This window comes from Rhopilema esculentum, chromosome 4 (genome assembly GCF_057945365.1).
Source record: "Rhopilema esculentum isolate cy_ngs chromosome 4, ASM5794536v1, whole genome shotgun sequence".
In the NCBI taxonomy this organism is placed as follows: Eukaryota; Metazoa; Cnidaria; class Scyphozoa; order Rhizostomeae; family Rhizostomatidae; genus Rhopilema; species Rhopilema esculentum.
In genome coordinates, this window is record NC_142818.1 from 11,036,340 (window position 1) to 11,060,107 (window position 23,768).

General features: G+C 35.9%; 3 protein-coding genes across 11 annotated transcripts in view; all 3 read left to right on the plus strand.

The window, feature by feature from the left end:
• Window positions 1-23,768, plus strand: part of LOC135690589 (septin-7) — a 29,842-nt gene that overhangs the window by 1,284 nt on the left and 4,790 nt on the right. For 7 of the 9 annotated variants that reach the window (XR_010516655.2, XR_010516656.2, XM_065208181.2 and 4 more), the window contains exons 2-12: window positions 12,632-12,737; window positions 15,814-15,923; window positions 16,460-16,560; window positions 17,467-17,601; window positions 19,294-19,339; window positions 19,941-20,012; window positions 21,021-21,113; window positions 21,900-21,996; window positions 22,121-22,172; window positions 22,828-22,935; window positions 23,530-23,680. Coding sequence is in view for 5 of the 9 variants with exons in the window: in XM_065208181.2 (XP_065064253.1) it covers window positions 12,632-12,737; window positions 15,814-15,923; window positions 16,460-16,560; window positions 17,467-17,601; window positions 19,294-19,339; window positions 19,941-20,012; window positions 21,021-21,113; window positions 21,900-21,996; window positions 22,121-22,172; window positions 22,828-22,935; window positions 23,530-23,680 (1,071 nt within the window). In the remaining 4 variants the exon portion in view is untranslated. Of the gene's footprint in view, window positions 1-11,896; window positions 12,288-12,631; window positions 12,738-12,779; window positions 13,196-15,813; window positions 15,924-16,459; window positions 16,561-17,466; window positions 17,602-19,293; window positions 19,340-19,940; window positions 20,013-21,020; window positions 21,114-21,899; window positions 21,997-22,120; window positions 22,173-22,827; window positions 22,936-23,529; window positions 23,681-23,768 lie in introns of those variants that run through there. The other 2 variants (XR_010516657.2, XR_010516658.2) reach the window with 2 other exon arrangements.
• LOC135690872 (uncharacterized) lies at window positions 3,920-5,088 on the plus strand. The gene is made up of 2 exons (XM_089115264.1): window positions 3,920-4,060; window positions 4,400-5,088. Exons 1-2 carry the CDS (start codon window positions 3,920-3,922, stop codon window positions 5,078-5,080), a joined length of 822 nt encoding a protein of 273 aa, XP_088971390.1. The 3' UTR covers window positions 5,081-5,088.
• On the plus strand, window positions 5,087-10,058 carry LOC148960424 (uncharacterized; the record flags this gene model as incomplete). Its single annotated transcript, XM_089115270.1, has 1 exon — window positions 5,087-10,058. A coding segment is annotated over one exon (297 nt), but the record flags the coding sequence as incomplete, so codon positions are not given.

A 23,768-nucleotide genomic window follows, 5' to 3' on the forward strand; every position in this document is an offset into this window, starting at 1 on the left:
AGAACATGATTGCCCTGTTGGCCTAGAACTTAAGACACAAGGGATAAAAATATACTTTCCACGTCTAATTACAGCATCGGAACGGAAGCGAATCTCTTGATGTGATACAAAAGGTCACGAACATTTCATAACATCATTCATATCAAATCATAATTAAGAAACTCCTAAGAAACAATGAGTATTGAAATTTCCAGAACATTAAGAGACTGGAGTATTCAACATCGACCTTTGTTTCTTATAAAAAAAATGAGTGTAGATGTGGTGTTTCATTGGCCCGGCTTAGAAGGGGAGTAGGTTAGCTTACAGCCGGACTAAGTATGGCTATTGTCTACTGCGGTTTTCTGAAACCTGGTTTACAACGACTGGAAACTTGATTTTTGTTTGATTTCACAGATCATAGTCCGTAGCGCTGATCCTAAACTGGAGGGGCTAGCAATGTAAAGAATGATTCCTCTTACCCCCACTAGCCCCAATTGTGGCAAACATTTTGCCAAAGCTATTTTCCTTCTGGAATTTGGTTCAATGTATTTGTTACTATCTAAAGGTTTATCTAAAAAAATTATTTTGGTCGATTTAGATATTTTATCTGGCGAAAAAGTGGGAAGGTCATATCCCCTGCCCCCTTGTAGCGCATGCTCTGGTGTTTCAATGATAGCCCCTAAATAAGTGCTGATTATCAAGAAGTCTCCAATACGATCGACACATTCTCATACACGATAATTAAAACTTAGCAGCAAAACAATGACAATATTATATTTTTGGATAACTTTTTATATATTTATAAACCTATTTTAAAATTCTGACCTAATTACAACAATAATATGACATCTATAAAATGACAGCTAAAGCAATGGATAAATCATTTACCTTAAAAATATTTTATTATGATTTCGTACATTTTAATATAATCAGTATCAGTTTATAATTTATATACATTTATATTTATATTTATTTATTTTTTTTATTTAATTTATATTTATTTGTATTCATCTTGAAGGCCAAGGCCAGCCTCGGGTGAAGCGTTAGAAGAAAAAACGACGCATTTTTAAAATGTTTCTCAACGAAACAGACCAGATTTTATCAGCAAATCGACCGTTATACTAGAAATTTCTTGCAAAGATAATAGTGGTGGTCTTAGAAACAGTTTATAGTCGGGAGATGTAAAAAAATCGATGTTCAAGAAAAAATATCTATGAAAACACCAGCCTCAAGTTTACAAAAAATAAGAGCTTTCAGCTTCAGGAAAGTTTATCTGCTTCTCTTAAAAAACGCGTAGGCTCAATAAATTATCAGCTTTGTTTGAGAATTTTGAAAAAATTTCTACTTTGTCGGAATCTTTAGTGAAACCTCTAGCATACCCCCCTCCCCATCAAATTGGCTCCCATTGCCAACCTGCAACTTAGCCAAAGTATATAAATGTGTAACAAAACATGTTTGCACCCTTCCAGTTATTTTTGATAGTTCTTTTATCGCTATTTTAAGTTTTATAGATGATTGTCATTAAAATTAAGGTTTTAATAAAAGCTGAAGAAAGCATAGACGCAGACTTAAAATTTCTCCGGAAGGGGGCTGAAAATTAATGGAAATTGGTAATGGAGGCTTCCAGCTGCAGAGGGTAGAAAGAAGCTTAGCTGTGGGTTCTGAGGCGATTTTCTTGTGCATTTTTCATTTACATTGAATGTTATTGTTTGACATTGAATAAAACTTTTGGGATGATTTTTATTGCATGAAACCAAGAATATGAAAAATTAGTCTAAAATCTGATAGCCCACAGGCCCCAAAATTTTCGTCTGAAGGACTTAAACCCCGAAGCCCCCCTCCCTCTAAGTCTGTGCCAATGACATGAAGTAAAATTAATATGCAGTTCATGACACGGTTTCCATCTTTTCTAAGAAGCAAACAAAGCAAAATATTCCTCAATGGCTTGCTTCAGAATGTTTTAACTTTGTTTAGCACAAATCAAGACATTTGGTCATACAGCTTGTAAACATTGGTAAATTCCGATCGTCCCATTGTCACAGGCCTTCTCTGGTATATCAATCAATTCAACTCCTTTGTTTGATATCCTTAGCACTGCATTTATAACGTGTAGTGGTTTGAAACTTTCGCATCCCAATCAAAAACATGTTAATCCTGACCACAATTGAACTTGTTACTATAATTGATATTTTTATATTTATTCAAAGTGTGAGCAAACATAGCTTCAGCAATCTGCTTTGTTTCTTGTAAACATTCATATGAGTAAATAAACTACTTTAATAAACATTAACTATTTAACTATAACAACATTGGTTGCATCGTAAACAGTAATAGCTTGCTTATGAAAACTGCTGACTATATTTTGGAGCCATTTAACTTAACTTGTAACTACTCGAAGAAGCAGATATGAAAAGTGCAAAGAGTGTCATAAGATATAAGGCTATTGCATTTCAAGGACCGAGAAGCATATTGCAGATTGGGAGGGCTGGAACAGTTTGGGGGGGCTAAACATACTAAAATTGAAGAACAGGCCGACTTTTGTATGATTTTAGGTATATTTCGGAAACTATTGGGGGGCTATAGACCCATCAGCCCCTCTCCGCTTTCGCGGTCCCTGTTGCATGTTGTTCGAATGTTTTTGATTATTCAGGGTCCGCGGTCATTGGCCTCAGTTTATTTTGGTCTGATACAGTGCCTTCCGAAGGCTGGCGTCACATCATTGGAGATGTACTTTTAATGTTGAAGGTCTTGCATCTTATTTCTGACTGGTTGCTCCCCGTAAACATTAGCCATACATGTTCTGTGTACAAAACACTGCATAAGCCTAGAATCTGGTCGTTGCTTTAATCAAGCCTATAATCAAGGGTTGGCTCGTAAATCAAGGGTTAGATGGCATTAATGGCATCTTTTTATCGGCTGTTCAACGAGCCTTTGAATTTCCTTACATTTCAAAGTAAACCATTTTTATTTCATTTATTTATAACAAGAAAGGGAGGTTAAATGGTCTTCTCGAACATCTTACCTTCGAGTATTATAACTCCAGTATTTATACCTTAAATGATATACAAACATATATCTCCTCAAAACTAGTGCCTCGAGTATTTTACCTCAACTATTATGCTTTAGGTATTATACTTCGAATATTATACCTTCGATGTTAAAAATCTCGACGAGCTTTATACCTCAGGTTTTATACCCAAACACATCTCATCTAACATTGCCCTCGAGCGTTTAATCTCGAATATAATACTTAGAGTATTATACCTCGAATATTTTACCTTTGATTTTTATTTTCTCCACAAGCTTTATACCTCAAGTATTATACCGACACATATCTCCTCTAACATTGTGCCTCGAGCATTTAACCTCGAATATTATACCTCGAGAATGATACCTCGAATGCTCTACCTTACCTTTGATTTTTATTATCCCATCATTTTTATTACCTTCAATATTATTTGATATAATACCGCACCTTATATATATACCTCGAGTATCATACACTGAGTACTATATTTCGAGTATTATAAATCGAGTATTATATCAACATATATATCTTCGATTATTATACTTTGATTATTAAACCTCTAGAATTTAACTTCGAGTATTACTTCTTGAGTGTTATACCAGTAAATATCTCCTCGGGAATCATACATCAAGTATTAAACGTCGAGTTTTATACCTCGAGTATTATGCCAAAATGCCTTACTGCTTGCGTCCCCAAGATTTGCATACACTTTGAGAAAAATCATGTGCTGAAATAAAGACATGTTTTAATTTCGGTGGAGCAATTATGTTGAACAGATCAATGTTTTTTAATTGTGTGGATAGGATTTTATTGTCTGTGTGTAAATGTATTGATTTATGTTTGTCTTACAACACAATAAGAACTCCTCGGATTTTGACTACTGCCACACAAATAATTGATTCGCTTCGAAAGATGATTAAATACGGAATATTTTTCATCATTCGAATTGATTATGAGATAGGACTGCTGCTTTATAATTTCAAACTATGTTTACAAACGGAGAACGTAGCAAATGACATAAATACAAGCTCATCAGAAGAAGGTGACGCTAAAGTTTGTGTTCAAATTTAGTGGGGGTGTTAAAGGTGTTTTATTGATGCCAGTCATTAAATTCACTGAACAGATTGACCTGTATGAATATGAAAAACAATTATTAATAGAGGAAGCTTGATGGCAAGTTCTTACCCTTTTAGTGGAGAATTTAAACAGCATAGGTTAACTTTCATGAATAAATTACATGTTCCCACTCGAGGCCTGGCATAATTCTTCGAATGAGATTTGGCTAAACGAAATATAAGGATATGAATGGCTGTAGCAGACTAAATATGGAAGTGGCCAACCAACAAAAAGAAGGTAGAGGAGCAAGAAAAAATAAGGAATTAGAGGCGGTAGGAGAAATCGAGTAGGATTTTTAAAGAGGAAGAGTCTACAAAGAAAAAAATAAGTGAAGAAGGAAAAAACGAAAAAGGAGAAGAGAAGAAAAAAGAAGATGAGGAAGGTGAAGAAGAAGAAGAAGTAGAAATAGAAGAAACAAAAGAAGAAATAGAAGATAAAGAAGCAGAAAAAGAAGAAAAGCATAGGCAGAGAAACAAAGAAAAAGTAAAATCAGAAGAAAAAGAAGAAGCGGAAGAAGAAGAAACGGAAGAAGAAGAAGCGGAAGAAGAAAAAGCGGAAGAAAAAGAAGCGGAAGGAGAAGGAGTGGAAGAAGAAGGAACGGAAGAAGAAGAAGCGGAAGAAGAAGAAGCGGAAGAAGAAAAAGCGGAAGAAAAAGAAGCGGAAGAAGAAGAAACGGAAGAAGAAGAAGCGGAAGAAAAAGAAGCGAAAGGAGAAGGAGTGGAAGAAGAAGAAGCGGAAGAAGAAGAAACGGAAGAAGAAGAAGCGGAAGAAGAAGAAGCGGAAGAAGAAAAAGCGGAAGGAGAAGGAGTGGAAGAAGAAGAAGCGGAAGAAGAAGAAACGGAAGAAGAAGAAGCGGAAGAAGAAAAAGCGGACGAAAAAGAAGCGGAAGGAGAAGGAGTGGAAAAAGAAGAAGAAGTGGAAATAAAAAAAGCAAAAGAAGAAGTACAAGAAGAATAAAAATAGACAGAGAAAAAAAGAAAAGAAAAAGCAGAAGAAGTAAAAGCAGAAGAAAAGGAAGAAGCGGAAGAAGAAGAAGAAGAAGAAGAAGCGGAAGAAGGAGAAGCCGGAGAAGAAGAAGCGGGAGAAGAAGAAGAAGAAACAGAAGTGGGAAGCAGGACAAGAAAAAAAACGAAAGCAAGAAGAAGAAGCGGAACAATAAGCAGGAGCAGCAGAAAAAGAAGAAGAAGAAGAAAGAGTATGAGAAGAAGAAGCAGCAGAAGAAGCAGCAGAAGAAGCAGCAGAAGAAGCAGAGGTGGATGAATGAATAGGAAAAAAAGAAAAAGGAGAAGAAGGGAAAAGGTAATCAAAGAAACAGAAAGGGAGAATAGGAAGCAGAGAAAAGAAGAAAAGAAACAGAGGCAGAAAATGAGACAAAAATGAAGAACTTCCTTACCAATATATCAGTGTTGCTTCAAAAATGTTGACTCCTTTCCCCAATACAATGCTGATTTGTTTTCTCAATGCCTTCATACAGCTTTCAGTGAAATTATTTTATCTTCAGCATAAAAACAGCGAAATTAAACAGCATTGTATTGGGGGAGGGGGAGTAGGGGATATTTTTTAAAAAAGCTTTAGCTTTGCGCAAATTTTCCAACAATTTTGGCAAGGATTGTTGGTTACCTCAGGATCTAAACCAAACCTCGATTGTCTAAATTAATGTTTACCTATCCGACTAAAATGATCTGATATAAACCTCAATAAACTCCATATCATTAGGCTATTTATGAAATTTTTAACTCAATTCACTGTTTCAAAAGATGCAAATTTTTTTTAGAAAAGAGAATATTTATGTCTGAAATGGCTTTAAGGACGGAACCAAATTTTCAAAGTCTCTACGAAAGCATAGTTGACCAAATCTAGTGCGCTTACAACTGGGGAATTTTATTTAATGACGAATATATCTATTGAGAAATCAATGAATAAATACAGTATAATCCGGTTATAACATACTTTAAGGGACCAGTGTATTAAGTACGTTATATCCGAAGTACGTTGTAACAAGGGTAAGTAAAAATTGATTAAAACCAAGCACACCTTTTTCCTGGACCAAGCACACCAGTATGTTATATCCGAAAGTACGTAATAACCGAGTACGTTATAACGGGATTCTCCTGTAGATATAAATATATCTTCTCAAAACGTCCCTAACGCCCTTTTATGGTATCGTTGTTGCTGTTTTATGAAAGAGTGGCCTTTCCAGTTCTTTAAGAGCTATTTGATATGTTTCTAACTTTTTGTATATGCTAGATCCGACATCAGTCTTTTAAAGCTTTGAGTCTTTGAAAGGTTTCCTTACTGTTCTAAGTCTTTTAAAAATGGAAAAATGAAACCAGACAAAAGGAAAAACCTTAAAACTCCCTCCATGTTCAATCGAGGCAACAAAAAAAACCCTCAGACCTCAGATGTCATACATAAGGCTTTTGTTTCCATTCATAAAGGTTCTCCAGAACTTTTTTGTCTGTTTTTGACAGTTCTTTTGGAAAAAGTAACACTTTGGTATATGTGGTTCTGTTTTGTTGGCTTACCAACTACTTCTGGTTTTGTTATCTTTGTTTCAGATCTAGCTGCCTGAGTTTTACACAGCCGTAATTCCACCACAAAAACCAGTTTCTTTATACAATTTCAGGGCAATGGCAAAAGGACCACTTTTAAGAACGTGGCAAAAATAGGGCTCTGGGTATTAGCTTTCTCAAAATTTTGTTTGCATACGACATCAAATTGATGCTTTTAGATAAATTAATTTTATAAACATTAAAGGAAGAAATTTAAGGGTTATATGTCAAGATGTTGATAAAGAAGAGGATTTCTGGATTGGGAAAAAGTTTCTGAAATGCACTAGATAGAAAATAACTTTGTAATCAACAATGTTTTGATGCAAAAAAGTAATGCATTATTCAATGTTACAGCACGAATACACAACATATTTTGAAAATATACACTTATATTACACACAAATATGATTGTTGGGGGCCCATGTGCTACAATCCTGATGTTTGCACAGGGCCGTCGGAACCGGGGGATAGGGGGACTAAAGCCCTCCCAATAATTGTCAAACTGTATTCTATTTTTTCTATAACAGTGTACTACTGAGTGAGAAGGAATACAATGGGCAGCCCCTCTCCAAAATGAATTTCGTTTCGACGACACTGTTGCATATTTGTAAGCAACAGAGGTTGAATTTAAGGCATGTAATTGCGGCATGGTAGGTAACTTGTTGGTTGGCATAAATTCCACAGAGCGTAATTTGCCTAAATCACGTTAAGACACATATTCAGATAATCATTTTGCTTATTTAATTTCAAGTTGAAAGTTTCACATCTCCTTCAGTTAACTTTGGTTCTAACACAGCTCCTTATTGTTCTACGCAAAGAGACTTTAAAAAGTTGTGCAATAAAATATGACGTAATAACGGGAAAGTCGAATATAGAATATCGGTCACAAAAAATCTAGGGAGTCATTCAAATTAATTAATCTCTGGGAAAACCAGTTGCGTCTGCACGCAGGCTACAAGTCTCACAATCAGCAAAAGGGGGACAGTGGGTTAAAAATATTCTTTTACAAAAGCGCCCTTGACAGTAGCATTCTTAGTTATAAAAAACACATGATTTTCATAATATAAGTGCCGATTCCTTTTAACATTAGTTTAGGTATGTCTTTTTCTTTAAGTCTGCTCCCATCGCCCTGGATGGACTAAGGTGGAAATGCTTCGCATTTTATTGAGGAGTTAGAAAGCAGGACAAGCCTCGTTTGAATGGCAGTTGTTTAGTTATAGCCTTGGGTTGCAAGCACATGAAATAAACCTTGAGGAGGTACATTGGTGTCGCTTGATCTTCTAGACTAGAGGGGGGGGGGGGGGGGATGGAGGGTCATCAATAGAAAAATTTACTGACGAAGAAATAGATTGAGAAGAATTTAGGTGCTTTTTAACCTACTGATAGACGATTTCATCAACAAACTAAGGATTTTGTAGACAAACTGAAGATTTACCGATGAAGTATTGGGTGGTGTTACATCCTCCCACACCCGTCCCCTCTAGCTACGCCCCTGAGGAGGTATCGGCAACAACATCAACCATACAGAAAATGCAACAACACTCACAGGAAAATCGTAACGAAGTCTTTTGTTATTGGATGAAACGCAAGAAGAAAATGAAATACATTACAAACCCACGTGCTTTCTGTAATCGTCAACGAATTCTATTCAATTTGATACATCTGTCGCCATTAGATTCTGCACCTGGAATTTGAGCAAATGTCTGTAACAGTGACTGGAAGATCTTGACAATTTTTCTCAAAGATAAAAGGTTCTTCGACATTAAAATATTGCAATTGAATAACTCTTGTCGTGCAAAATTTCTTGAATTGCAGAGTTGTAAAACAATATGGTTAATTTCGCTTGGAACCACACAATTTCGCATTGAAATAAATAAGTTTGAGCTTTGCTAAATAATGGCAGAAAATGCTTACTGGAATTAATAAAAAACCGATCTCTTTGTATCAAAACTTCTTTTAGATTCATAAGATATTTGCAATCCTGCAGGGTTGCTCGTTCAGGACCTATTTGTAATTTCTGATACTAAAGAACTTTAATGATAGAAAGATTCGTATTTAAGGAGTTGTTTATGATTGTTAATTGATATTTGCAGTTGTATTATTTAATGAATCATAACAGTGTTGGTAGGCCTAAAGGAATGCTCCCTATAGTTTATCGGCTAACCACTACACATGAAAGATTCCCTCAGATTTAGGGTTCTTCAGAAGTTTTCAGCAAAACAAATGTCATTAAACCAAGGCGGAGGGAGTTAGTTGCCTAAGGGCATTAGCATTGAAATAATTAAAAGAAATGTCTTTTATATAAATTGTTTATGGGTGAGATCATAAAATCAACTGACACGCAAAGCGAAGACGGTTTATCACAGGAGGAAAACCTTCTTATCTAGCTTAGGCAGAGCTTTTCATTAAAAACGGTTTCTAAAAGGAGGAAATCCTTCGCTGCGTGGATTACAACTTTAAGAGACTTTATTAAATGGTTACAGAAGAAAATCTAAAAAGATGCATTTCTTCTTTGTCATGTAGCTGAAGGTTATTTCATTAAATGGATACAGAAGAATATCTAAACAAATGTTTTTCGGAATGTCATATAGCTTGAGGTCTTTCCTCTCAATGAGTTAGAAGTAAAACACCGACAATATATCAGAAGGACCGACCTGACAATCTCAACATTTACATTAAGGTGGTGCCTCAGCCTGCGTTGCCGCTTCAAAGAAGAATAAAGATTGATTTCTTTTCCTTGGTTTTTTATTCCGTTGCACATAGCAAATAAGGACGATAAAGTTGGGATAATTGAGAATAATGACTTTATAATCAAGTCTCTGGTGGCGTCAGAAGGTCTTGCATGTGTGTTTTTTGAACATTTGTTCGTTTACTGAGGTCGGAAAACACTCTCTGTTGATTTTTTCTCCTGTGAAACAAAATTTTATTAAACAAACAAACAATCAAGGTTTGAGATAAAAATTTCCTTTTTTAATCGTTTGTGAGCCATGCTCATTTGAGACATACTTCTTTGTCAAAACTTGTCTCTCTTACGAAACCAAAGCAACAACGTCCATCTATCAAGCCATGGGATTTATGTCACACAGTTAAAACGGTTGTTGCTGCTGCTGTTGGCGGGACTTTCAGCAAGGTGGTCAATTTTCTAGTCGGACTCAGCAGTCCAAATAAGGTTAAATACTCTCAAGTCTGGAACAGCTGCAACAATAGAGCTTATCTTTTCAATTTATTTGAACATCATGTTTTGAATAATTCATTTTCAATATATTGAAGAGCGTAAATCTTTTTCCAAGGCTATTGACAACTCACATTTTGCCTTCGTCTACTTTAATGTGAAATTCCAAGTACTTGGGTGATTAAATATCTTATGGAAAAAGAATGTCTTCTTCCAAAAATGACCCGATACGAGCAAGGGGGTTGAAGCATAAGGCCTAGAAGCCTGTGGGCAGACTCGACTGGTTTTACCTGAGATAAATCTAGTTGATTGGAAATTTAGTTGATTGGAAAATTCAGTGTTTCTCCCTAAATTTTCCATTCAACTAAATTTATCTCTGGGAGAACCAGTCGAGTCTGCGCGCAGACTAAAGGCCTAGATGTTTTGATACCGACGTTTTAAATCACTTTTCGACCAACTACCCATTGGGTGATTCTGCAATGATTTGATTAAAAGCTTCGTAGGCCTCCACTGATAGACCAAGATACTTCACTTATTTTTCCCAAATCCCGAATTCGATTTCCATTGTAGATCACTAACCTAGGAGACCAACTCGAGCAGGTCTGAGACAAACTAGTCTCATTTTGTTTTCTGGCTCTTTCTCTGTGTCAAGTTGGATATGGGGCAGTTAGTTTTTCATTTGTTCTTTCATAGTAGAGACAAAAGGCTTTTTCATAACTCAATATAGTGGATTTAAAATAATATTTCACTATATGTACCTGTTTTTAAATTCTTAGCATGGTTTTACTTTTACAAAACCTTCTCGCTTACATCTTTGTCGATTTTGCATTGCTTCTACTTTAAATAACTTGTCAGGCTTCTATAAGGCACCATCCTAAAAACTTCCTTGGGCATGCCCTCATCACCTTGTGTTCTTCTTCGACCAGGTTATATATCAAATTTTAAAAGTCTGGTTATGCAACAGCCTATATAATTATTTTGCTTAGAGATCAAAATGGGTGCCTCCGGCTTTATCTTATATTATTCAACATTTATCTTGTATATTTCTTACTACTTTCAAATTTAATGCAAGGTAATATCCAGGTGTGCAGGCCAAAACTAACTAGACCCCCTCCTAAAAGTCAACATGCAATTTAGCCTCTTCATCCATAGTCTAAACCCTTACTCAGTGTGAATATCTACGCGAGAGCATTAAAAAAACAAGACGCGTCGATGTCTGCGTCCGGTGATTTAGGGACAGACGCGGGTGCAAAAAGACTGGCAAAATTGTCTTGATTTTTGTTTCGAGGCTCCAAATATGTTGGTGAAGCTCGAAATGTCAATCGAATCAGGGCTTTACAGCATACTAACTGGGGGGGGGGGCAATTACCCCTCAAGCCCTTGAGACCTCGATAGTTCAAGACAATAAGATGTTGACCCTTTCATGTATGTAAACAAAAGCTTGATTTCCAGCTAATTTTCCTAAGAAAAGGATATGAATCAAATCCGCGCTTTTGAAACATCTCTTGGCATATTGATTATATATTATATTGTTTTTTGGTATGTGTACATTAACTGCTAATTGAAACCTTACATAAAGTTTCATCCTATCTATAAGCGGTATTAAAGTTCTTTGTAAATTTGGTTTTTGAGGTTCAATTTTGGCAGGATGTGATTTAACCAAAAAGTATTAATCAGTGGAAATTCTGTATGCGAAAAAATAAGTCAAAGAAATATTACAAAGTATATTTCTCCCGACCACAGCCACGCCCATATTCTTCTCAAAACTGGTGTGTCCAAGTTACGCATGCGTATGGAACAAGCTTATAGCGTCCTGCTTCTGTTTTCTCCAATGTCATTTTTCTCGCGCAGTTCGTATAAAATTTTGCCTTCATTTATGAATGGGGCTTTCTTTTTTAATGATATTTTTAGGAAATAATGTTCATTCTTACAGATTTTGAAGTAATTTTAAGTGCATCAGTTGGGAAAATTATTTCGATCGTTAAAGCTTAAACGTCAATAATTATCTCGTTGAGTACTTATTTTTGTTGTGGCATGATCGAGGTAGATGACTCCCAACGCCTTACGCTTGTTGAAGTATTTGTGTTGTATGTAGAATAGCACATGAAGTCTGTTGAGGAATTTTTGCATCGTATGTCCTTATCGAAAGTGTTTTAAATTGAAAGAGAGTTGAGAATTTCAAGTTGTTTTGTTCCAGTTTCATGTTATTCTGTGATCACGTGGTTCTTCGGTTAAACACGTTTCCTGGCCAGTTAGAGAACAGCTTAGGCCCGCAGTAGACCTCAACAGTTGATCGCGTCTGATTGTTCAAAGCGTGTTTGTTCGTTTACTAATGAAATAGTTTCATCAACGTTTAGCAGTTAGTACAATTATAAGGATGACTTCAAGTGGACTAACAATGTCTTCTTCACTAACTGGCTCTAGACAACCGCCTGCAGTTGTAAGTAAAGCTGTTGTTTGATCTTCATCTTAAAATTTACTAAACTCGTCAATTTCCCCGCCCTTGCTGTTTCCCGCTCAAAAAGAAAACTTCATGAAAGGTTTTGACTTCAGAACTGTATTCAAGCTCACTCCTTTAGTTCATAGAATTGCGACACAGCATTTTGGTTTTGGGTTAAGTATTCATTAATTTCTGTCGAGTCTGTGACCACCACACCTTCCGTTGGAAAACTAAATTTTCTCATTGTAAAGGAAACGGGCTTTGTTGACGCCTGCAGCATACACCGAGTTAAGACACTGCCGTTTTTTGTAATTCCAGTAACTTTTCATCCTTTTGTCTTTTAGGCACCGAAAAAGGGCCCTGAAAACTATGTCGGATTTGCGAATTTACCGAATCAAGTGTTCAGAAAAAGTGTAAAGCGCGGGTTTCAATTCACCCTTATGATTGTCGGTGAGTGAAATTTTTTTGTAATTTTCAATGTGCCCCGGTCAAACAGTGGCTCTTATACTAGACAAACGTAGTTCCGTTTCCTTATAAGACAGATCTTACTATTTGTTGGAAGTATTACTTTCCCAGTCAGGTATTATGCTTGACATCTCGACTTTTGCTCATTAATAATTATTGATTGACTGGACATTGTTGTTGGTGATAATCACCTGTCACCTACAAATTCGTCATCAAATGTTGGGGGAAGTTGCACTAACCAGACTTGGAGGTGTCTCGTGTGCAGTGAATTGACGGTCAGGGCGAGTTCCTTTCGAAACTGCTTCGTGAGATCCTTTCATTACAGCTGCTGTTAAGGATCTGGAATTTTTAACCACATTGATTTGTCATGACGGTGACAAATTCTTCATCGCAGCTGTTTATCAGAAGAAAGAACAATTTTAGTTTCACTCTTATGTCAGTGGGTAAGGCGAAAGATTGGTCCAAATCGATAGTTTATATTTTTTGCCTATCCTTATCAGTTATATTGACCCTTGAATGATAAATTTATCAGTTGGGGATGTTGGAATTTTTAAGGTATCAAAACATGAATTTTATTGTGCGCTAACTCGCTGTTTGTCCATTTGGAACAAAAGATGTATTCATCGGCACTTCCGCGTTTTAGTATAATTGTGGTGACACTGTTGACAATGGCTGACTTTCATCAACTCAGCTATGTTGGCCAGTTACGAAAACAAAATTTCGTTGTTGACTGTTTGAGTTTACAGAAGGAAGAACCTCACAGGATAGGAAGTAGAACAACCTTTGAACTTACTTCTTCTCCCAGAAAGTCACCAACATTTTCCTAGCACCTTTAACTTATTTCATTCTAATAAATTCACCATTTACTCATTGAAAAGCTGTAAGTTAGCCTTTTTTATTTTAAAAATAATGTGTCCCCCAAACTGATAAATATCATAGCACTCACATTAATGATTTTCTGTCAACAAGAGTTGTAATGAAACAATATAAATTGGTGTCTTGGAATATTTTTGCAAAAGTTATCAAATCTTTCCAAAATAGTAGATAGATGCTTTCAGCAATATTTTACCCTTGTGCAAATATTGTATTTTGTTGAGGGTTAAAAGAGGCATTCTTTCTTTTTACCACCATTTATTGTTTTTATTAAAATCTTTGTTACTTCAGGGCAATAATTCCCAAAAATGATATTAGGATGACTGTGCAATCCAATCTAAAGTCTCACTAGAAGATTTTAACTTTCATGTCACAAATGTTTAATGTGCAGCTGTACCAGAGCAAGAGATACACCCAAAACTACACTCCAAAGCCACACTCCAAAACTACACTCCAAAACTACACTCCAAAACTACACTCCAAAACTACATTCCAAAGCATTTTTACTAGATACTAATGACAAGGCAATTTATAAATGAATGCAAAAGCTTTCCAGTGTCCCAATAAATTTGCTAAAATCATTGGTTACTAACTTCAAACATGAAAGATATATGACCTACTATGTTAAAAAATCCAAAATGGTGAATTTTCAATTGAATCAATGAGTTATTGATTGTTGCTATGGGGTAGCCATTGTTCTTAAATCCATAAATGAATTCAAGTATGTAGATGTTTTAGGTAACTCTTAATGCAAAATAGATGACCAGAAAGCTGTGAGTGGTGTATCAATGAGACCAGTAGAAATGATATCCAAACAACAAAGTTCATGTACACACAACAGCGATTTAGCCTGTCAATGAATTTGTTTTGAAAACATCACAGCAAGTTTGCTTGTGGCTGATTTTTCTATTTTATGGAAGATAGACAACTTATCAATCTCTATTCATGGTTGAAAGATAATAAGGACCCTTTAAAGTATGCCGTGTGTTGCTAGAGGGATTCCTGCAAAAGTATCTGCAATCAGTTTATCCATAGAATCATTACTTGCATAGAATGATGAAGACAAATCAATGTGTGCAGTTGAATTATCAAATTTATAGAAGGAAGACAACTGATTCCTCTGCTACAAGGGGGCTGTGACCTTTCCACTTTTTAACTAAATGAAGAGTTGAATACACTTCAAATCATTTAAATAGATAAGCCTGTAGGTTACAGCAAATACACTGAGCCAAAATCCAAATTCATAAGCAAAATGTTTGCCACAATGCAGGCTAGAGTGTGTAGAAAGAAACTTTCTTTACATTGATGGCCAGTCCAGTTTGGGAGTCCAGGTACACACAACAGCAATTTAGAGTGTCAATTGTTCTTTAAACATTACAACAAGGTGGCTTGAGGCTAATTGAGGCAACCACCTCCCCACCTGGGTGGCTGCCACTGTTTGGCTTGACACAAGTGTAGTGCTTATTTTGAAAAGTGCAGTTTTGTTTTCCATTCGCTCTTAAGTGTGGTAAGATTCTGGCCATAATTTTCATCTGAAACATTATTTAGGATAAAATTGCAAATGTTGTCAAGGTTCTGTTTTGTTAATTTTTTTGCAAAAAGCCTAGTCAATCCAGTTTAAGTTAATGGGATTTTCAGGATGATTTTGAATTGGACTGGTGATCCTGTAGGACATATGACTCTTGTGGTGTAGTGGTTGAGGTGGTGGACTCATTATCCTAAGGTCATAAATTCAAGACTTGCATTTCCCGCTTATGAGGACTGCACACTTGGGCAAGATTTAACAATTTGTGGCTCTCTTCACCTAGGAGTATAATAAATAAAGTCTCCTGGAGTATAATAAGTCTCCTGGTGTCATTAGGTTTCATCAGCTTGCTTGATTGGAAAATTGAGCACAAATAACATTGTGGATCAAGACATTGCTATATGAATAAAGGTTGATCTCAAAAGTCCCCTTGGTAGATCTTCTGTAACAGCTAAGACGGCAAGGGTAGATTTTGGAACAATGTTTTGGTACCTCGTCAGTATTCCTTCATCAACAATTGGCTACATTTGTCTTGTTTAACTTAATAGATGCAAATGGATTTAATATCCAATTTATAAGATTCATGTTTGACATTGATCATCATGTAAGAAATTTACCAGATACAAACAAGCAGACATAACAAAATCTTGATGTATCTTCCAGGTGAAAGTGGCCTTGGAAAATCAACACTTCTCAACTCATTGTTTCTGAGTGATTTGTATGTCAACACACCCTACCAAGATGCATCATTACGCCTCTCAAGATCTATGGAGGTAAGTCAGTTATGTTGCACCTTTCAAGGGACAGGGGGCAAACTTGTCCTAACAAGTATCAACACATAAGAGAACAGAGAAACAATAAAAAGTATATACAATATAAGGAAAGAACCTAATTATAAAGTATTATACAGTGAAACAATGGAAGAAGTGGCTGATTAGATTGCTAGCTAGCTGGTTTGTAATGTGTGAAGCAAAAGAATTCAAAGAGATAAAAGCAGATTTCAAAGCAGATATGTAGGATGAGGGCTCTCTTCTTGTTAGTTAACCTACTCTGAGCGTCCTCCTCAAGAATTCTAGTATTTACTTATTTTATATCACAGATTATATATACTTTTGTTGTTTTTGCTCAGGATTATAGTTTCACAGATTATTTTGAATTTGTGTCAATTTTGTTTGTAAGATTTGTAAAAGTGTAGATTAGATTAATTCAAATCATCATTAACACTACAGAAAAAATATCACTTTTAGGCTTAAAACTAAGCATATAAAACATTATATATATATATATATACATGCTTTTATTATTTTAGGTACGGGAATCATCGTGTGAGTTGAAGGAAGGTGGCGTTAGACTACAACTGACAATAGTAGATACACCTGGATTTGGAGACAACATAGATAATACTGATTGGTAGGTCTCATACCAACTTTGCTTTTTCAATTGAAAAGGTACAACCTTTGTATTTGATGATTATGTTTTCGTAATTTTGAGGTTTTGCACTTTATAGAAGATGTGATAGCAATCTTACTTCTTACTTAAATTAGTAACTTCAAAGATTTTTGAGCAATATTTTTTACTTGCTTTTTCATAAGAATAAAGAACTAGGGTAATGTTTTAGGAGACATAAGGACTTTTCTCCATTTCTGCCTTTCTGTCTACAAATACATGATACCACAGTTGTCTGAGGATGGCTTAGTGGTCACACTTATCTTAGTAGCAGTTAGGTCATTTTCTGGGCAGTTAAAGCGTTTTAACAAGGTATGGAACAACATTGACCTTTGCGATGTACATAAGTTAATTTTTACTGGGTATTTATTCTTTCTTGAAGTGCATTAGAGGTCATCATAACAGTTTGTTCTCATTTAATGTTACCTCAAACTCTTAGAACAGGAACATTTTCTTGCACTATCAGAGCGATCGCTCAGGCAAGAGAAATTGTGCGAGCTATGGGCCACTCGCATGGGCTATTTTTTACAAAAAGGCCTGAAGTCTCTGCGGTTTGAGTGCCTGACATGACCAAACTTCACTTACAATGGCCAGCTCTCTGCAATTCAAGGCATAGGAATGACACTGAGAGAAAGGACCAGGCCACTGCTTAATAATCACAGCTTCCTTGTGTCCTTAAAAGCTTCCTTCAGAAGCTAGTAGAAACAAATACAAAAAGAAATACAAAACCTTTACAATTACCTTTACCATAAGAACATGACAAATCCATTGTATTTTGTAAAATTTTAATTGAATTTGATAATAATTATGAACAGTCTATTTTCCAAGAGTTTTTATCAGGAATAATATATCTATTTCATGTTGTTTCAGCTGGAATGCAGTTATAAAATATATTGATAACAAGTTTGAAGATTACTTAAACGCAGAATCAAGAGTCAATAGAACATCATTTCAAGATACTCGAGTTCATTGCTGTCTGTATTTCATAGCACCAACTGGCCATGGGTATGTTACATTTTAGCCATTTTACATAAATATATATCCATAGTTATGTATTTATGGTGCTTGTGATAGATTTCAGGATAAAGAGTAGTGCTGCCATTTCTTTTGATGAAAAGGAATTGTCTTTGATGATGAATCAGTTGTTTATTTTGGGGCAGTGGTAAGGATTGTTTACCAAAAATTTTCAAGCAAGTATGAATGTTAATGACAAGGTTTGCTGGAGGTGAAAGTTTTTAATCAACTATAATGAAATGCTGCAAATCTTAACCGGTATAAAGAGCTCAACTTGGTAACTTGGTAATTAAACTCAGCACAAGGAGCGTAAGGCATTGTCTGAGTATATTCTAGCACCATATATACTTGTGCTGTAATCATTGGGCTCTTAGTGTGTATGCTTTGACAATCGTATGTATGCATTTTAATTATTATTATTTATGAGTGCTCGAAGCAGAATCCGGCTTTACCTTTTGTGTCTAACTGAGGCCTTTGTTTTAGAAGATTCAATAGTTACAATACATTCTCCCTAAGGTGTTACAGTTTTTTCATATTTTTTCAAATTTATTTAGGATTTCGTTATAGGTTTAAAATCATAATCGAAAAATCACTCCCTGCACGCCCCTCTGCTTCATAATTTCTCCTAAGCATTTAATTGTTTAGGCCACAAGCTAAGTATAAGTTTTCCTTTGTTTTTATTCCAATATACTCAAGAGATATTGGATTTTAGACTTAAAAAAACTGCTTTCATCATTTTCTCTTAAATTTCCAGTTTTCTTGTTGTTAACTTCAGAATACCCTGAGACTTAATCCATGGTCATCAAAACAACTGGAGCTCAATTTGATGTAGTTTAACGAATACTTAGAATTAATCCTTTCCTAAAGGTTTTTACAAGAGATTAGATGCTCTGTTGTTTTGATTCATTGTTTTGGAAGGCTTGTATGCATAGCGGAAATCGTTTTTCCATTTTAATTAGATTTTTCTGACCGCGTAGGCTGTGTACAACATTTTAAAGGCACCTCATAGGTGGAAGCTCTTTATTTTAAACGACTGTGTACTAACTAAATGTTTCTCAAAAGCATGTGAATTTTGAATTTGTGCATAAGAATTGATTTTGTAGCAAAGGGCTTGATCTCTTAGCAAGTTATGCTTTGGTTCAGGGCTTTTTTAACATAGCAACTAGCGGGGAATTGCCCCTCCAGCCCCAGTAATTTTATATTAATTTAAACAATAGGTTATTGTCCTCCTTTTTTAATTTAGAACGGCTTGTCTTCGAACTTAATTTCCTTTCGAAAATTCTTAGCTTTGGTTCATAAAACAGGACGGGTCTTACCTGCAACTCCGAATTCTACGCTTGTGAATATCAGGAAACTTTGGTCATTAGGCAATTTTTTAAGAATCTATAATTTTCTTGGATCTAATGAGATAATGAACCCCTTCAGAGTCACATGCCATCATTTACTCAAAGACTTTCCTTAGGGATTTCAGTTGTGGGTTCCTTCATTCGTATTGAAATGGTGACAATAGGCTGTTACCTTCAAAAGAGAAATGTCATTTGAGCAGGGAAGGGTTGGAGGGTCTGTTGCCCTCCAAGTTAGTGTATGTTAAAAAGTCACCCAACCTACTCAAGTTTATTTCAAGAAATTTTCGATTTTGCAGGATATTGTCGTATTTGTATAATCTTTATTTATCATTTTTAGATTGAAGCCTCTCGATATCGAATTTATGAAAAAACTACACGGAAAGGTGCGTCTTTTATTCTTATTTTTAACGTTTTTGCCCATCAATTTCCCGAGGAAAATGATACAATGATAGGCTAGGGTTTTGGAAACATGAAAAGAGCTCTAGTGGGACGTTGCCAATCTTGTGTGTGTGTGTGGTTGAAGAAGTTCCCCCGTTGTGCGTAAAGAATGAATGATTAAGAAAGATTTTATTACAAGATTTGTACAGTCAAAAGACCGAATTCATTAAAAATACGCGTTTATTTTATTTAGTTTTCCTGCCAATAATAACATCTTGGAATGTGTTGTGACTTAGGTCATGTCGTTTTGTGTGCCCATATTATTCACTATTTTGATGTTTTTACAGTTTTCAAATTTAAGGTGCCGCCATCTTGATAAGGCATTGACCTTTCCTCAAAAAGAACCCGACTATTCTTTTTTCAATATTTTCCGAACTTCAATATTTTCCGAATTGATGTATAAAGCAAAGCTATTTTCACAAAGGTCCTTAGAAAATGTACACTATTCACTATTCTTGCTTTAACAATCTTAAGCGCCAAAAAGCTCCTTTGTCTAGCCTTTCTTTCCAAGACTTTAATTTTTTTTGTTTATCGTTAATTTTGCAGGTCAACATCGTACCCGTTATTGCAAAGGCAGACACGTTAACAGGAGAAGAATGTCAAAAATTTAAGCAAAGAGTAAGTAGAGGATTATCAAATTGATATGTTTATTCTTTGATTGATCACCAATTTGTGAAATTCATGCTAAGGTCGCTGACCTAGCCACGAAAGCCAGTGCAAGATCAAGCTTCTGTATATGAATGATGTTATACATGTATGAATTTAGGATACCTCTAAAGATGCGATATGATATCTTGATATAATAAAATCCACCGAAAGAGAGGTAGTAATTTAGAGCTGTCCTGTTCTATACACCAAAAGCGTGCACAGCTATGCCTATACGGCATCGAGCACCTTAAGAGAGACCTGTCGAACAATAATTCACATTATGAATCACGGCCCCCAAGAGCATTTCTGGGGCCTGGGACAAAAAGACGACGGGGCCCGTGGTGACGTCATGGAAACATTTGGGGCCCCTCTAAGCCCAGGGCCTGGGACAATCTGCCCCCTTGACCCTATCATCGGGCTTTTTACGAACCATTTTATATGTAGTCCCGAGAAAGCTTTGTAATGCTAACCACAAAACGGGACCCAGTTGCCGAGCTGCTTGTAAATAGAAATTTGTTTATAATGACATGGAAATTAAGTTGAACACTTCGATGGCATCTTCGTTTATCCACTTATCATTGTTTTGAATTGTGCTTTCGTTGGTAAAAGACCGGCATTCTAGTAAAATCTGTTTGTGTTTTAATTCACTGTCAAACTTTGAAAAAATTGTCATTTTTTATAAATCTTTAAACTCAATTTAATCAAATTTTTTTTCACATAGAGATGATCATTTTGTTTATTTTATATTGCTGATATTTCGTCAAATGCAATGATTCTGACATTGCTAATTTCGGTTGGCTTTGCTCGAATGGTCCATTTATTGTCTTGAATGGTTTTTAGGGAAGGCTCTTGATCCTAAGAAAGTTTTTTTGGAGGTCAAAAGGGGCAAAGTTGTGAAATGTAGACGAGAAAAGGTTGTTGCAGAATTTGATTCGTCAATTTTTGTGCTAGTATGTGACGAGTTTTCGTTTGTTGCAGATATTGAAGGAGATCACGGACCAGAATATCAATATATACAAATTCCCACCACTAGGAGATGACGAGTCGGAAAGTGAATTAATCGAACTCAGGGTAAGAATGCACGTGCCTATTGTCGTTTTTCTCGATGTGAGAGCGAGCAAGTAATTAATTAAATTTGGGGTCTACTATTTCGCTTACCTGGCTAAAGGGCAATGTAATATTTAGTGTAAACGTTTTTGAAAGTAACCAACAGATCGTTATGTCAGTTTTGAAAATAACCTATTATGTCGGACCTCCACGGGTGCAAGGAAAGGTTCTGACTTAGCGAATGACCTACATGTCTGGAGAACCACTTGTGACTTGTAAAAAATCGAATCACTGCCAAGATTACTTGAAACACCCAATAGTTTGCTGTGCTTTTCTTTTTTTCTGTTATTTTCCCGGATAATGCTTCTTCCACACACCTCCCCCCCCCAAAACAATGTTGATAGTTTAGAAAAATATCATAAAAGCCACAAGAGAAAGCGTAGCCTCTTTCTTTTTCTATAGTAAATCAAATCCATTCCTGGGGGAGTGGAGGGGGGGGGGGGGGCTTGGGCTGGATGGCTGAATTTGCCTTTTAAAACTGACGCCGGTGTTTTCAAAGGACTTTTGATAGTGATTTTAGGAATATCCGAAGGGGGATTGAATGTCAGTCCGACTCAGTAAAAGTCCGAGTTATCCGGGTTAAAATATTCAACTGTACTTTGTTTTCATTTGGATCCGGTATCTTTTCAGATATTCATTATTCAAAAATACTTTGCTGCATTGCAAATGACTACATTTTTCTGACGATTTGTTAGTTTATTTCATTTTGTTTATTTAATTCTCATTTGTTTGTTTGTTTGTTATTTAAAGGAACGAATCCCATTTGCTGTTGTCGGTAGCAACGCTGTCATCGAAGTTGGCGGGAAGAAGATCAGGGGGCGAAAATACCCTTGGGGTATCGTAGAGGGTAAGTTTTTCTATATATGCAATACAATTGAAGAGAGAACTAAAAGATAAACTTTTAACAGAAGTCTCTAAATACATTTATATCTTTCATATATTAGTATTTATCTCTGATTAATTTTTTTCAGTTGAGAATATTGAGCACTGTGACTTCATTGCATTACGAAATCTTTTAATAAGGTGAGCAATTCCTGTTAAAGGAAGTTTTATTTTTATTTTACACAAATTTCAGTCTCTGGCCTAGCTAATAAAAGTGGCTTGATTATCACTAAATTAAATTTTATGAGTTGATTAAAGGCTAGCACATGGCAGTAGTAACTGCATGGTTCACTTCTCGATGCGTACTAAAGGAAATCGACATGTACTAAAGAGGCTCAGCCGCCTGTCAATCAAATATTGTCCAATTAAAAGCCTTTGAGTGGTATAACACTTATCAGCAAATTTTGATTGACAATTGACTTAAGCCTTCAAGGTTTTCTCGGAGAAGAGATGCCCCTGGGTCCTGCCTTTGCCTATTTAGTTGTTAGCATTTTCATGACTTCTACAATAAAAAGTTTGACCGTTGTTCTCTTGCTCGATGCATTGAGCTCGCTTAGACCAAGTCAAATACGTCTATTTGTGCCTTTGACCCAAGAACATACACTGCCCATTTCACACGTACTTCCACATTCCGCTAATTATACACCGTGCATTGCCCAAAGCCCCTACTCCCGTTCAAAGTTGGAGCGTCTGTATTTTGGTAGCAGATATCAGCATAAACTGGATGAATGGGAATGCATTATCTCGGGACAGTGTCCTGGATTGTATGCTGAGTTAACTTTCAATCGTATTTTAGGACCCACATGCAAGACCTTATTGACGTGACTAACGATGTCCATTATGAGAATTACCGCAGTCAGCGACTGTCAGTACTCACGGGAGGAGGGACAACGATTACCACGAGGTCTGTTTCGTATGCCTTTTATGTGCTTCCTGCTTCTGTATATCGGTCTGCTTATATAGTATCATCAGAAAGGAATAATAATATGCTTTAAACGAGTGTTTCGTTCGGTTGTTCGAATAACTAAACAGTGACTGATTGAAAGTTTTTGTTATGAGTGTCTAGCAAGATTAGTTGTACAATGATGAAGTGATAACCATTTTTGAAATTGTCTTCGCTTTGAAAAGTCTCTCGTCAAGCCTCTCTCATCGCAAAAGTCGCACAAAGAAGTTACGAGAAATTTCCGTAACGAAACCGGAATTCACATTGCTGTTTTAAATTTCAAGATTCTGGCATAGCATTTGTGGAATGTTTTTTAATTTGCAATAATCTTTATATTCTGTTTAAAAATGAAAAATCTTACTTAGTGATAGTTTTGCTGTTGAAACTAGAAAATTTGTTAATAATCATATTACTTCATAACTTGCTGTTTGTTCTGCCTATTAGCAGAGCACGTCATCTAATGACCGCCAACCCCAGTCAAACCGTGCCAGTTGAACAAAACCCTTTTTCCTGCCCCTTAGAGCGAAAATAAATTGTACCGTCTTCCCTTGACAGTGCTGCATTGAATATCAACCCGGTTGAACAGCTAGAAAAGGACAAGGAAGAACAAGAAAGAAAACTGAAGAAAATGGAGAAGGAAATGGAACAAGTTTTTGAAATGAAAGTGAAAGAAAAGAAAAAGAAACTGAAGGATTCAGAGGGAGAGGTAAGTAAGAAGCCTTTAGGCCTTGAACAGCAAGATCTAACTAATGCCCGACTTCTTACCTATTCCTCTGCCCGTTTATTTAGAACGT